This window comes from Sphaeramia orbicularis, chromosome 20 (assembly GCF_902148855.1).
Source record: "Sphaeramia orbicularis chromosome 20, fSphaOr1.1, whole genome shotgun sequence".
In the NCBI taxonomy this organism is placed as follows: Eukaryota; Metazoa; Chordata; class Actinopteri; order Kurtiformes; family Apogonidae; genus Sphaeramia; species Sphaeramia orbicularis.
This window is the reverse complement of record NC_043976.1, coordinates 16568102-16585205: the sequence shown is the minus strand read 5'-3', so window position 1 is coordinate 16585205 and position 17104 is coordinate 16568102. Positions and strand designations below refer to the sequence as shown.

General features: G+C 34.1%; 1 protein-coding gene across 1 annotated transcript in view; it reads left to right on the top strand.

Annotated features, from left to right (window-relative positions):
• LOC115411114 (F-box/LRR-repeat protein 7-like) overlaps positions 1–10354 on the top strand; it is a 91826-nt gene extending 81472 nt beyond the window's left edge. The window contains exons 4-6 of the mRNA XM_030123057.1: positions 2706–3485; positions 6950–7469; positions 10213–10354. Of these exons, the coding sequence (XP_029978917.1) occupies positions 2706–3442 (737 nt within the window). The 3' untranslated portion in view covers positions 3443–3485; positions 6950–7469; positions 10213–10354. The remainder of the gene's footprint in view (positions 1–2705; positions 3486–6949; positions 7470–10212) is intronic.
• The last annotated feature ends 6750 nt before the right edge of the window (positions 10355–17104 follow it).

The following is a 17104-nucleotide window of genomic DNA, read 5'->3' as shown; positions in this document are numbered from 1 at the left end:
CGTTTACACTAAAGCTGGTAAAATCATTAGGGGAGAGGGAGAAGCTCTGCCAACCTTTAGCTCCCATGTGGGAGAAGAAAGGCTTTCTTTAGCTGAAAGCAGAACTTACCTCAACATGAGTAAGAGGAGCGGTCTGCTGCTTTCATTAAGGAAGTGACACGAATAACATTGACTTGGACAGGACTGTGGTGGCAGAGCCATGTCTGCACCATTAGCAACAGGAAGTCAAGCCCTTTGTTGTAAAAATAGCCTTAAAACCTGTGGCTTTTATTTGAAAGGCTGAAAAATAATGAAATCAAGCTTATTTTCTTACTGGTAAGGACATCAGACTTTGATTTTGTTCCTGACATTTACCACATCATTGGTTTCCTTCATGTTGTTTGTACATTTTTCAAAGTTCAAGTTCTTCAGGCCTCATTAAAGCTGCACAAATTTTACTTTGGCGCCCTCAAGTGGTTCAATAATAATATAAAGCTGTGTCTGAGGAGCAAAACCTCCTATTTGAAATATGTAGTTTTTTGAGAAAATTTCAAATATATTGTAGTTTTCATTTCAGTTGTAACAAGTAATAAAGTTCAAAGACATTGTATTATTTATTGGGTTTTATTACCAAATAGCATTCTGCAAGAAAACATTTATTACATTTATTATTATTACATTTATTTACATTGATTTTTATTTTTTGTTTTCTCAACAAAGTGTATTTTCTAGATAGGAAGTTTTGTTTTTCATCCATCAAGATATGACAGTAATTTTAACCGAAAGTGAACTGTTGTGGTATAATGTGTGTATGATATGTATGATGCATGTATGTTTTTCATAATGCTGCAGCCTGTGAACACAGATTTAGAGAGGGATTCATGAATTTTGGTCCAAGTGATGATAGAATGCCGTTTCTGTCACAACAATGCAAGATTTTTAATGTTATCATAGTGGAAAATACAGCTAAAAATCATCTATCACAGTACATGTGATTTTATGTCACTATAACAATATACATCGCAACACAAATTGTCAAACTTTAATAAAAATAATAATAATACTGTACTTGACACATACAGTCCTGTTCAGATTTACCCTGTCTATGTTCACTGTTCACTATGGGATGTCATTTGCCAAACACTCGTTGCCCAACAGACAAAATTTCATTGTACTTGTACAATGACAATAAAAAGATTCTGATTCTGAAAAAAGGAAAAAAAAACAAACAAACATTGCAATAAATGTGTGATGTGAAGAAATGATGTACATTTTTCAATTGTTACATGATATATTGTACATTGTTGAGTTGCACAATCCTATAGTCGACTGATAGTATTAGTATGTTAATTAAAAAACAAATGTTCATTGTACTGAATAAAACAAAACAAAAAAATCAACAGACAAAAGAACATAAGAGAGAATTCCATTGGTTAACCCAAAAAGACCAGTGTCCAAAGTGACCAAAGTCAGTTCCCAAATAAAATTTCCTCTATATCTAATCTTTCTTAAGTGCTTTATCACCATTTATTTATAATATTAACCTCTGTATTTTGTATTTTATCAGTATAAATCAGGTGTTTTCCCATATATAATTCACTAAACATGTAGATGTTCATAAAAGCTTGGGCTGAAGTAGAGGGTTATTATGTCAGAAACAGTGAAAACTTAAGAAAAAGTGACTTTTTCTGTCAAATCTATCATTAACTGAACATAAGCCAAGCTTTTCTATCCACTATCATTTATCAAACTCCATGGGTTTTACTGGTGAATCAATATTGTAGGAGATGACGGTTTCCATGGTAACTACAGAGCCTCTGAACGTCCAAATGGGTCATATCTGATGACCATGAAAAGATGACAAATTGCATTTTACACGAATTATTTACATGTATTGATAGGATTAGTTCAGGGGTTCCCAAAGTGGAGTATGCATACCCCCAGGGGTATTTGGAAGAAGCCCAGGGGGTACCTGACATTTTTTGGGAAAAATACATTTAGTAATCAATCAATCAATCAATCACATTTTATTTATATAGCATCAAATCATAACAAAAGTTATCTCATGACGCTTTACATATCGAGTTGGTCGAAACCAAACTCTGTCTGGTTCAGTAAGTCATCATGTAAATAATGAGAAATAATGTTGAAATATAAAAACACAATAAATACATTCAAATGATAGTTTTATTCTCAATAATCCTGTTTAAGCTTTGGTAACATTTTAAGAGCATTTCTATTTTATATCATTCAAAATGAGTTTATTTGAATAGATAAGTAATTATATTTTGTTGATGAAAGGTTCAGTTATTAATAAATGACCAATTTATTTATTTTTATTATCAATGAAAGAGGGCATTTTTCAGGTTATACTCTGCACAAAAAATTTACTTTAAAAAATGTGTTATTTTTAAAATATATTACAGTTAAATATATGTTGTTTGTTTACAAAGTTTTGAAAATAAAAACTGATACCTTTGGCACAGGAACAAATTTTGCCTATTTTTTTTTTTTTTTTCAATCAAAAATGCTGAAGTGAGAGTTGTGGGTACTTGGCTAAAAAAGTCTATTGCAGGGGGTACTCCACTGTAAAAAATCTGAGAACGACTGAATTAGTGGATCAACAGGTATTAAACAGTTTATATTCGTAGATGGTTTAAGTTGATGATGGATGTTTGGGTCTTTATGGGTTCAATAACTCCGTCTGTTGTGTGTTGTCCCCTCAGGGTGCTCCAAGGTCACATGTATCAGCCTTACCCAGGAGGCCTCGCTCCAGTTATCCCCTCTGCACGGTCAGCAGATTTCCATTCACTACCTGGACATGACCGACTGCTTTTCCCTTGAGGACGAGGGTTTGCGAACTATAGCGTCCCACTGCCCCCGTCTGACCCACCTGTACCTGCGCCGCTGCCCCAGACTGACCGACGAGGCCTTGCGCCACCTGTCTCTCCACTGCCCCTCCATACGAGAGCTCAGCCTCAGCGACTGCCGCCTGGTGGGGGACTTCGGCCTCCGTGAAGTGGCTCGTCTGGAGGGGTGCCTTCGCTACCTGAGCGTGGCCCACTGCACCCGCATCACAGACGTGGGCGTACGCTACGTGGCCCGCTACTGCCCGAGGCTGCGTTATCTGAACGCTAGGGGTTGCGAAGGGCTGACAGACCACGGCTTGGGCCACTTGGCCAGGAGCTGCTCTAAACTCAAGTCCCTGGACGTGGGGAAGTGTCCACTGGTGTCGGACAGTGGGCTGGAGCAGCTGGCCATGTACTGCCAAGGCCTGAGGCGGGTCAGTCTCAGGGCCTGCGAGAGCGTGACGGGCAGAGGACTCAAAGCGCTGGCGGCCAACTGCTGCGAGCTGCAGCTGCTCAACGTCCAGGACTGCGAGGTGTCGCCGGAGGCACTGCGGTTCGTCAGACGCCACTGCCGCCGCTGCGTTATTGAGCACACAAACCCTGCTTTCTACTGAGAGCGCAGGGCTTCTAGGACTGGACCTCTGACAAGTGGATGTTCTAATTGTTGTGCCGAATTCTACTCCCTACCAAAAACTGCTCCCCCTTCCTAAGTCAGCCACGAAGAGGACAATGTGCACCACATTCACCCCGTCACAACTTTTTCTCCTTTCTAACTGTAGGCTTTGAAATTAATTGTGAATTATTCAACCTCTTAACATATAGGTGTCAAACATGTGGCCCGGGGGCCAAATCTAGCCCGCCAAAGGGTCCAGTCCAGCCCTTTGGATGAATTTGTGAAATGCAAAAATTACACTAAGATATGAACAATCCTTTTAGTTCAAGTTCCACATACAGATCAATTCAGTCTGCAGTGGGTCAGACCAGTAAAATACTATCATGATAACATATAAATAATGACAACTCCAAAGTTTTCCCTTTGTAAATGTAAATATTTTCATGTATTTACACCAGTGGTTCTCAGTCTTTTTCTGTCGGGGCCCCCCTTTGGAGCATGAAAAATCTCCAAGCCCCCCTCAACCCCAACAACATTGTACCTGTGGTCCAATTATTACTTTATTGAAAGAAACATCAATATCATAAGAATACTTTTTGCTTTTCCTTGAATAATTTGTTGTGCAAATTAAAAATAGTGTAGATTTTTGACTGAATAATACAAATGAACTCAACAAGACTGCTCCCTGAGACATTATTTTTCAAAATAAAAATAGGAAATGTGTAATTATCTTACAACTATGACAATAAGGTACTTTTTTTTTAGAACAACAAACACATTTTGGTAACAAAGATGAACATTTTAACAATATCAGAGACTGCAATGAGCCCGTTTACGTTGCACATCTGAGAACATCAAAGTACAAATTGTACAAACTGTGCAAAAACAGAAACACTGCACATTTTTCTTTTCCAGTCCAATCCTTGTCCACTCTCCAAACCTAAACTCTTTGTCTAGTCTAGTGACAGATCACCATGGCAGTAGATTTGTTTGTTGTACGTCCCTAAAATGAGTCCAGGGTGCTCCAACGCTAAAACATTAGTTCCACCTGCTACATGTTCTAACCTGAAGAAAAAATAAACACCTAGGAATGCTCCCATGCCCCCCCTGGCAAGACTTTGCGCCCCCCCGGGGTGGCCCACCCCACTTTTTGAGAAACACTGATTTACACTAAAAAAAAGTATAATTTCGCAGAAAATGTGAATAACCTGAACAAATATGAACAACCTGAAATGTCTTAAGAGAAGTAAGTACAATTTTAACAATATTCAGTCTGTTATTAAATGTTTTGTGTGTTTGTAGATCCACCATGATCTGTAAGTTATAATGTACATGTGTAAATGATAAACTGAGGCGGAATATTGTTAAAATTACACTTATTTTTTCAGTTTGTTCACGTTATTCACATCTTTTGAAAGAATAGTTTGTAGATGTAAACCTTTTCATAATGTAAATTTACTTTTTTGGCTCTAAAACATAGAGGAAACTTTGGAGTTGACATTGTTATTATTTTTTTTTTTTTTGTCAGTATTTGTCTCTGTATTTGTTCTTCGATCACCATTTAGTATTAACTTCGTATCTGTTTACCTGTTTGATGTATGATTGTCCCTTGGTTGTTTATTGTAAAGCGTCTTTGAGTACTTAGAAAAGCGCTATATAAAACCGATGTATTATTATTATTATTATTATTATTATTATTATTATTATTATTATTATTATTATTATTATTATTATTATATTATTTTGTTGTTATTTTACTGGTTCGGTCCATTTCAGATCAAATTTAGCTGAATGTGGCCCCTGAACTAAAATGAGTTTGACACCCCTGTCTTAACATCATCGTAGTTGTTTAGCAATTCAGTAATTAATAATATTGTAAGATATTGCAGTTATGTTTTTTATCTGTTTAATATTAAAGAATGTACAAACTGTAAGGCAGGGGTGTCAAACTCATTTTAGTTCAGGGGCCACATTTACCCCAATAAGATCTCAAGTGGGCCGGACCAGTAAAATAACAACAGTGACAAAAGTAAAATTAAATGATGCCAATGTTTACATCTTTAAAGTTTCCTTAAAAATCTGAATAACGTGGGCAACTTGAAGTGTCTTAAGAAAAACAGGTGCAGTTTTAACAATATTCTGCCTCAGTTTATCCTTTACACATGTGCATTACAACTTACTTTACAATTATAAAAACACAAAATATTTACTAACAGGCAGAATATTGGTAAAATTGCACTTACTTCTCTTAAGACATTTCAGATTGTTCATATTTATTCAGGTTATTCACATTTTTTGAAAAAGGAATGTTTGTCGATGTAAACATTTTCATGTAATTTTCCTTTGTTTACGCTTAAACAACAAGAAAATTTGTCATTATTTATAGGTTACCACCATAGTATTTTACTAGATTAACCCACTTGAGATTATATTTGTCTGTATGTGGCTCTTGAATTGAAATAATTTTGACACCGTTGATTGTTAATATCTTCAGTCTAATTTTTGCATTACACGAATTCATCCCATGGGCCAGATCTGACCCTTTGGCGGGCTGGATTTGGCCCCTTGGCCGCATGTTTGACACCTGTGCTGTAAGGTATATAAAACCTTTTCAAGTTAAATCTTAGATCCACAACACACAAAATATGTAACGATAAAAACAGATACTGCCGAAAACTACGTCACCTGCGGCTAGGGATGCAGTTTTCGTCAGGGAGCAGAATTCAGCACCAGATACTGCTGAAAACTGCCTCCCCCATCAGAATAAGACTGCAAAACCAAAGGAATGAAATGACTTTATCAACTCATATTTGGAGTTATTCTGGTGTGACAGGGTGAATTTGGTGCACTTTGTCCTCTTCATGGCTGACTTAGGAAGAGGGAGCTGTTTTCGGTAGCTGCTGTGCGATTAGGGGTGTGTATCGGCAAGAATCTCACGATACGATACAAATCACAATACTTGGATTGCGATATGATATATCGTGATATATCATGATACTGTTAGAAAGGCAATTTTTTGTTTGTATCTTTTTTTTTTAAATGATTATTTCCTTGAAGAATTGAATTACACCAGAAATCTGCACAAATACTAAACACATTTTTATTTAATCACAACAGGATCTAATGCTATATCACAAAATGTTCCGGTGTTAAAACTTAAATTATGTTTTACAGACATTACAGTTTAAGATCCTGCTCAAATGTTCATATTCTATAGTTCAAAACTAACATCACAACATTATTTTTGTATAATCCCAACCAAAGAACTAGCATTGTTTAATAAAAGAGTGTTAAATAATAATAAATAAAATAGAAACAAAAAAGAAAAACAAAAATGAACCTCCACCATATCTGCATTTGAATAAATATCTAAAAATATCGATACAGTACTTTTTAATATCGATACAGTATCATGAAATGAAATATCGAGATATATTACAGAACCGATATTTTCTTACACCCCTATGTGCGATGCAGTTTTGGGCAGGGAGTAGATTTCGGCACAACACTAATATTCCTGCTATGGTGTTGGCAGAGTTCAGTAGCTGATGTGTCAGAACTGGTGTGCAATACTGACCAGAATTTTAAATCCGCTCGGTGGTTGTTAATACTGTCCTTTGGAAATACTTACATAGAATGTATTTAACATATTTATCTGTAAAAAGGCAGAAAAAAGTTCAGTATTTCAGTATATTACATTTGTCAACATCACGATTAGCAATTTAACAACATGCTACAACACTGAGCACTGGGTACAGCTGTGTTAGCATTTAAAAGTATTGTAATATATTTTATTTTAACGGTCATCATCTGCCTTAAGCCCATCAAACATAATAATTATCATACATTATACAGTTATTTATAAACAGGTATCTTCAGACTAAACCACTAAGAATGTAGCCACAAAGCAGCAACAACGCAGACATGCTGATCCACATTATAGTCCGGTTCACTTCCTTTTGTCTTGTGTGCAGATGCACTTTATGCTATTGTACTGACAATCACTTCAACTGAGCTCTAATGTCATCGTTTAACCCTTTCATGCATACTGGTCACGACAGTGGGCAGCTATTCAAAGCTGTTCAATCAATCAATCAGTCAGTCTTTATTCATATAGCACTTTTCATACATTAAGGATGTAGCACAAAGTGTTTTACATATAAGTTTAAAAATCAGTACCACCCTGGTTGCCCTGGTTGAGCTGTAAGAAGTTTTCTGCCAGGTTTTAATCGCTAAAATACAGTTAAAAAGGGCATCAATTGGCCAAGTGTCTTCAGGAGACATGCCAACGTACAGCTCTGTGTCATCAGCATAACTGTGAAAGTTGATGTCATGTTTCCTGATGATATCCCCAAGTGGAAGCATATATACAGGGGTTGGACAAAATAATGGAAACACCTTCACCTCAAGATGATGATGCCCCAATCCATACAGCTAGAATTGTTAAAGAATGGCATGAGGAACATTCTAATGAAGTTGAGCATCTCGTATGGCCGGCACAGTCCCCAGACCTCAACATTATTGAGCATTTATGGTCAGTTTTAGAGATTCAAGTAAGACGTCGATTTCCACCGCCATCGTCTCTAAAAGAGTTGGAGGGTATTCTAACTGAAGAATGGCTTAAAATTCCTTTGGAAACAATTCACAAGTTGTATGAATCAATACCTTGGAGAATTGAGGCTGTAATTGCCGCAAAAGGCGGACCTACACCATATTAAATTATATTTTGTTGATTTTTTAAGGTGTTTCCATTATTTTGTCCAACCCCTGTAGGTTAAAAAGTATGGGGCCTAAGATTGATCCTTGGGGCACACCACATCTAATTTCATGGATTGCTGAAGAGCATGTATCCATACTTACCAAAAACTTCCTATCTGTGAGATAGGATTGAAACCAGTTAAAAACAGTACCAGAGAGGCCCACCAGGTGTCTCAGTCTATTTAAAAGAATTGGGTGATCTACTGTGTCAAAAGCAGCGCTCAGATCCAGTAGCACCAAGACTGAGATCTTATGTGAGTCCAAGTTGCACCTGAGCTCACTGACGATCTTTAAGAGAGCTGCCTCTGTACTGTGATTAACCCTAAAACCAGATTGATATTTCTCTAAAATGGTATTTTTATTTAAAAAGTCGTTCAATCGATTAAAAACAACTTTCCCTAAAATTTTGCTTAAAAAAGGTAAGTTGGATATGGGTCTGTAGCTATTAAAATTGTCAGGGTCCAAATTGCTCTTCTTCAGAAGGGGCCTCACCACTGCCACCACTGTTCTCTTGTATATTCATGGGTTTTGTTGTTTTAGTTCCATATCAGCCAACACAGTGGGCGCCCATGCATCATCCTATACACTGCAGTTGATACCATTACTGTAACTTTGCTATTCTTGATAAAATGAATCTGCAGGAACATGCATGAGTATAAAGTAATTGCTTATTATTTTTGTTAGACTGTAATTAACACCAAAAAGTTGTTTTTTTCCATATTATCTCCATGAAGTGAGTAATGACTAGTATTGTATAGTATGTTAAAATGTGACAAAACATCAGATTAGCAGCATGGAAAATGTTTTTATTTCATAGTTTTCAGCACATTAGTAAATACATGTTTCTTTGCTTCAAAAATTAAATGCATGGTGTCCAGCTGAGAGGACATTTTTGCAACTCCACGAAAAATAGATTCATAAAAAAAAAAATCAAACACATTTCTTTTTTTTTAAATCCAATCCAACTTTATTTGTAAAGTATAGTGAATGAACCCTCTGGTATCCGGGTGCACCTTTTAGGCACACTTTGCACTTTGTTTTAAAAAACTTCATATTATTTTTCACAATTTAAATAAGATTAGAATTCAAAAGTTGTTCATTTTTGCATGATCTTTAAAATTCTGGCCACCAACTAAAATTTACACATTGTAAACAAAAGAAAATTACAAGACTAGCATCTGTCTCCCAAGTGTGCCTAAAATGCACTATTTCTTCCATTTGATATGTATGATTAGGGCTGACCTTGATTTACAAAAATAAAATCAAATTAGAGCAGAAAAATAAATCAATATATTATATTTAATAGTTTGATTTATAGGTGTGCATTTTACGCACACTTGGTGACAGATGCTAGTATTTTTGAACATTTGATCTAGCGCCAAAAATAATAATTCAAATTAACCAATGTTGGAGTTAATCATTGACATATGCCAGGATGAAAAAATCAAATAATATGTGATCCACTTTTTATGTAGTATATTGAAAAAAATATTTTTGTTTTTTGGATCCAAAAAAATGGTTTGTTTACATTACAAACATGACATTTAAAGGGTTAAAAAATGTGACAATTATTGAGTATTTGTTATTTTTATTTACAGCTCAAGTTGATGAAATAGAAAAAAAGTGTAAAAGAATTAAAAACAAACTGTATGAAAATTTTTTTGACATTATTCCACAAGTGTGCCAAAAAAGCACACTTGGTGCTTAGTAAGGGCCTTGGTGTATGGGATACCAGAGGGTTAAAGTACTGTACAGAAATAAATAAATAAATAACAGAGTAAAATACAAGAATAGATTAAAATACATAGAACAACTGTAAAATAAATAAATAAAAATAAAAAAGACAGATAAAAATACAGAAGACTAGATAAAACCTAAATAAAAATAATAAAACACAATAGATTAAAAACATAAAAAAAAAGCTGTACAATTCATGCCAAATTTAAGAGGAATAAAAACACTCAGTAAAAAAAAAAAATCTTGATTAAGGTTCTCATAATTCATGCATGAAAGGGTTAAAGTTTTGTTAAAGAAAGATGAGAAGTATTCAGTGGATTTGTGCTGCCAAACAGAACACAACAGGTATGGGATCAGTGCTGAAAATAAACAAGAACACATTGCTGCTATAACTGTGCCAATAAATTTCTTCAAAGTCTCCACAACTGTGAGCGTTTTACTCAAACCTTCATGACATTCAGTCTGCACATGTTTCTGGGTAATTAAGGTAACGGAGACGACAAACACACCGTATATGGATTTGGAAAATGGTGAGTTTCTCTCAAAGTTCCAAACCTTCGCGGCTTGTCCTAAAATAACCTCACATGTGAACTGATACGCTGCGTTCAGGTTCCCCTTTGCTTTTGGAGGTGGAACGTTGCTGTACTGTTCTGTTTCCTGTTTCTGTGTGGAAACGCCACTACAGGTGAGAGTCAGCGGACTGTTTGTGGCCACAGGTGAATTTTTCCAGTCCTTTTACTACAGATTGGCTTTTGTCCAGTCTTCTCCATTTGGTTTTAGCTCATGTCATCTTCTTCTTTGGCAATTTCTCCAAACGTCTTCTCTGAGGAAACTACTGGTCGGATTCTTTTCAAATATTATATGTATCTTCCTTGGGGAAATGTCTACAAAGTTTGTTCACAGGTTTGAGATACGCTGATTTTTAGTTTATTTTATTTTTTACAAATTTGAAATATTAAACATTTTCCTTTACTTATAAGGGTCCATATGGTAATGGTTTATAACATGGAAATGGTTCGATTCGATTAGATTAGATTAGATTAGATTATACTAGATTACATTAGATTAGATTAGACTACATTAGATTAGATTAGACTACATTAGATTAGACTATATTATACTAGATTAGATTAGATTAGACTAGATAAAATTAGACTAGATTATATTAGATTAGATTAGACTAGATTAGATTAGAATAGACTCGATTAGATTAGATTAGACTAGATTAGATTAGATTAGACTACATTAGATTAGACTAGATTATACTAGATTAGATTAGACTAGATAAAATTAGACTAGATTATATTAGATTAGATTAGACTAGATTAGATTAGAATAGACTCGATTAGATTAGACTAGATTAGATTAGATTAGACTACATTAGATTAGACTAGATTAGATTAGACTAGATAAAATTAGACTAGATTATATTAGATTAGATTAGATTAGAATAGACTCGATTAGATTAGACTAGATTAGATTAGACTACATTAGATTAGACTAGATTATATTAGATTAGATAAAATTAGACTAGATTATATTAGATTAGACTAGATTAGAATAGACTCGATTAGATTAGACTAGATTAGATTAGACTACATTAGATTAGACTAGATTATACTAGATTAGATTAGACTAGATAAAATTAGACTAGATTATATTAGATTAGATTAGACTACATTAGATTAGAATAGACTCGATTAGATTAGACTAGATTAGATTAGACTACATTAGATTAGACTAGATTATACTAGATTAGATTAGACTAGATAAAATTAGACTAGATTATATTAGATTAGATTAGACTAGATAAAATTAGACTAGATTAGATTAGAATAGACTCGATTAGATTAGACTAGATTAGATTAGACTACATTAGATTAGACTAGATTATACTAGATTAGATTAGACTAGATAAAATTAGACTAGATTATATTAGATTAGATTAGACTAGATTAGATTAGAATAGACTCGATTAGATTAGACTAGATTAGATTAGATTAGACTACATTAGATTAGACTAGATTATACTAGATTAGATTAGACTAGATAAAATTAGACTAGATTATATTAGATTAGATTAGACTAGATAAAATTAGACTAGATTAGATTAGACTAGATTAGATTAGAATAGACTCGATTAGATTAGACTAGATTAGATTAGACTACATTAGATTAGACTAGATTATACTAGATTAGATTAGACTAGATAAAATTAGACTAGATTATATTATATTAGACTAGATTAGATTAGAATAGACTCGATTAGATTAGATTAGACTAGATTAGATTAGATTAGACTACATTAGATTAGACTAGATTATACTAGATTAGATTAGACTAGATAAAATTAGACTAGATTATATTAGATTAGATTAGACTACATTAGATTAGAATAGACTCGATTAGATTAGACTAGATTAGATTAGGATAGATTAGATTAGATTAGATTAGATTAGATTTCTTTTAAGGTCGTTGCAAATAAATACAACAAAATTTTAAAGCACAAGGTAAAAACAGGACCCATAAAAATATAATCAATCAGTCAACTATCAATCAGCTACAATCAAAATAGTTTCTATTGAGCACTGATAGGAAATCATATATGGACTTTCATTTGGGTCCATGACCTTTGACCTTGAGTGACCTTGAAGGGTCAGACTCAAGGTCACCAATGTCTATATTTCAACATTCTTCTTCTCCAAAACTACTGGTCAGATTCATTTCAAGTTTTATAAGTAGGTTCCTTGGGACAATGTCTACACATAATGTTCACGGTTTTGAGATTTTTAGATTTTTGACAAGTTTTTGAAGAATTAACAATTCAGTTCAGTTACTATTGAGTACTGATAGGAAGTCATATATGAAGTTTTGTTTGGGTCCATGACCTTTGACCTTGAATAACGTTAAAAGGTCAAACTCAATGTCTACATTTCAATAATCTTCTCAAAAACTACTGGTCAGATACATTTCAGATTTTTTTATGTATGCTTCGATTATTGCATGTAGTGCAAGTGCATGTAAATGCATTAGATCGGATAATTACAATTATCTGATTACTCCCAGTATTGGATTTTTAGGGTCATGTAAACAGGCTCACGATTCATCTATAAAACCCATGGAGTTCAACATATCCTCCTGAGACCCAGTAATGTGTTGTTGTCTTCTGTAGCAGACAAAAACTGCAAAGGACATTCCATTAAGAAATGAAAAGTGTATCTGCAAAAACTGTTGTGTCACGTTGTTTTGCTCGTCCAAAAACAAAAAAAAAAAATTACTTACTGGGTCTCAGGAGGATATGTTAATGGTTGTGGATGCTTGTTTTATAAACAATTAATGATATATTTGGCTTCTCTGATGTGAAATCTGAGATTTCATGAACATCTACATGATCAGTGAATTAAATATAGGGAAGTGCCTGATTTTCACAGATAAATGCAAAATACAGAGAATAATTTTGTAATAAATGATGACAAATCACATAGGAAAGGTTAAAAGTACAGGAAAATATCCATGTTTTCAAGGGTTAAACAAATGTTGTGTATGAGCCACATGTTAAACACAACCAGGTGATGTTCCCTTATGTGTGAGTTCTAATACATGCAGTGTCGTCTGTAGAAGAATATCCCAGGTCAGTGGATCGAAGGCTGCCTGTGTAGCCCCCCTGCTGAACCCCAGTCTGAGGACCCCTGGGAATGGGTAAGGGATGGCACCAAAGTACCTGACATGTGAGGAAGTTCAGTGTAAATCTGCTGCAACATCAAGACTACACTTGAGAAAATGGACTGATCCTGTTCCAGACAATAGGTGATTGGATTTGTCTTTGGCAGCAGATGAATAGTTAAATCGGCTAAAATTTACTTAGGGGGTCAAATGAGTGGCCACTTTTGTCAAAAAAAAAAAAAAAAGTTGTAAGAAATGCATAGAACTGTGTTGAAATAATGCTAATGCATTTGTGCACAGACTACTGATATTATTTGACAGTAGAAGCTCTATTTTCAGAAATATTGGATTTTGAATAGCACGTGTATGTGAAAACTTTTGCTGGTGGACGGACGTGACATTACCCATGATGCTCTGGTCAGTACCAGTACTTTATTAGTAATAAACTTATATACTTACTATTGTTAATTCTCCTCTTATTCATAAATGTTAGTATTGTGGATCTAAAACAATAACAGCTGACACAAAAACACAAAATGTGACAGTGGACGGATGTGACATGGTTGTTACAGATCCCATCATACTGATGCTCGGCAGCCATGTCACCGTTTCCACTAATGATCCCTGTGCAAAAACTAGGATCAGAATTATTAGTTGTATAGTTTATCATCATACTAAAGAGTAAATAACAATATAGAATTGTTATTTCTTTATAAAAATGCTTATTATTAGAAAACTGTTGATTTAAAAAGTGTCATGTGACATTCTTAATGTATGTATTGGCGTAACATAAGCAGGATGGATCGGCACCATACTCCATATTGAACCTGTAAAAATAAAACATGTGATAGGTAGGATAGAATCTGGTAAGAAAAATTGGGGAATGTAAAAGAACAGAATATTTGTTTTTCAGGTAAATTCAGTTAAATCATAACTTGGCCATTTGTGACATGAAAATATAGCATTAATTGTGATGAAATTGGACATTTTTGAGCTGAAAACATAGTTCATATGATCATAAACATGTTGGAACAGAACTGAAATCCTGTAAATTTGCATAACTTGCATTTACCAACACAAAGTTCCTTTGGGAATTCACTGCTATTGATTTCTGATGCACAAAGACATAAATAAGACCTCTAAGCAAATTTTAGCTGATATGACATTTTATAGTCCAACTCTGTTAGCAGTGAAACACCTGAATTTAATGTCTCGACAGTTTTGGTCATATAGAGTAATTCACAGTACACTGAACTGTAATGTACATGAAACTAACATATGACACATGTTTTAAGACTTTTAAGCTCTTTTATAAAGCAGGCATAGTTCAGAATTGTGTATTAAATATATTGGTTGAATATTAGACAATATAGAGCACTTATTAATACACATATGAACAGTTTTCCTTCATTAACCTCCTGATACATGTGTTATTATTTGAATATGCTTCGCTAAATATGGTTCTTATAAAGTAGTACTACTACACTAATGTAATTCTCCCTTAATAGCACACAACAAAATTCAGTGTGTAAGATTCGTGTGTGCTTTTGTTAGTTTGTGCCAGGGGCTGGTTGTTTGTTAACACTGGCTATCTCCATCTGTAAGCTAATGACTGTCTACGTCCTTAAAAGGTCATGGTTCAGTGGAGGAACATTATTATTTTTAGTGTTAACATCATTTTTAAAAATCTCAATCCTTACGTTATAAGTAAATGTGAGACAAAAAAAAAAGATTTTTAAAAATTCATTAAAAAAATTTAACTTTGATCTGCTTTTCCTAAAATGTAATCACATCTATTCTGGTTCACTGGCAATCTATAAACCAAATTTGGTATGAATTCAAGCAATAGTTTTGCTGCTACAGGCCTGTGAAATTTCACCCATTAGAAGTAAATTGGAGAAAATAAATAAATAAATAAATAAAAAATTCATATAAAATTGAAACTTTGACCTATTTTTCCCAAAATGTAATTACATCTATTCTGGATCACTGACAATCTATAAACCAAATTTGGTATGAATTCAAGTAAGAGTTTTGTTGCTACAGATATTTGAAATCTGGCCATTATAAATTAAGGAAAAAAAAAGATTTTACAAATTCATAAAAAAAAATTGAAGCTTTGACCCAGTTTTGCCAAAATATACTTGGGCACAAAATATGAGGAGTGTGATTGGATGGTGGTGGTGGTGGGGGGGTCTAATAAAAATATCCAGGAAACATGATTGTAAAAACATGTAATACAAGTAAATTCCAAGAATATTATATATGTTACTAAAGAAAATGGATTTACTTGGAAGTGGGACTGAAAAAGTGGTGAAGTATCCATGAAGAGAGGGGTCAGAGGTCAACAAATACAGATTTATCTGTGAGAATAAATAGTACTAAGAATTGAAGAAATCTTTTGAATGTGAGATGAAATTTTTTCAAAAGAGCAAAATTAGTCCAGTTGAACCTAGAAAAACTACCAAGAAAAAATGCCAGATTTTCATCATATAAGAAAGACTAAAACCTGTAGGGCTGAAAGAGGAAAAGTCAAGTTGTTGCAGTTGCTGCTGATCTCCACTAGAGGGTACTAGAGGCAAATCATTCTACTGCTTATGGCATCAGGGGGTGGGTTTTAGTGCTGGGTAAGCATCCACTCATATAACGCACATGTGTAAATAATAAGTGAAGCATAAGATTGTTCTGATTTTTGTAATGAATTCCAGTTTGTTCATGGAAGTTCAGGTTAGTCCCATTTTTTATTTAACCCTTGAAGACCCAGTGCTACTTTTGTGGCAGCTCCCATATTACTGTTCTCTGAATTTGAGATTTTTCGGTGTATTTTTCTATATTTAACCCATAAAGACCCAAACATCCACCGCTGACCTAAACCATCTACTGATCTAAACTGTTTAATACCTGTTGATCCACTAATCCTATCAAATCATGTAAATAATTGGTGTAAAATACAGTTTGTCATCTTTTTATGGTCATCAGATATGACCCATTTGGAAGTTAGTTACCATGGAAACACTGTTATCTTCTACAACACTGATTCACCAGTAAAACCCATGGAGCTGGATCAATGACAGTGGGTTTATGTTCATATAATGTGTATATTTTACTGAAAGTCACCTTTTTTTCCACAGTTTTTCAGTTTTGATATAAAAACCTTTGACTTTACTCTGAGCTTTTATGAACATCTACATGATTTGTTAATTACACATAGGAAAATTGATGATTTTCAGTGGAAAAAATGCAAAATTCACAGGATAATGTTATAATAAATGGTGATAAATGAGTTAAGAAAGGTTAAAAACAGAGAAAAAAATTATTGGGGAACTGACACAAAAGTCACACTGGGTCCTTAGGTGTTAATTCACTGATTATGTAGACCAGGGCTGTCAAACTCATTTTAGTTCAGGGGCCACGTTCAGCCGGCCAGACCACTAAATAATATAAATAATAGGATAAGAACTTTTGAGTAAAAAAAGGAAATTCCGTAATGAAAATGTTTACATCT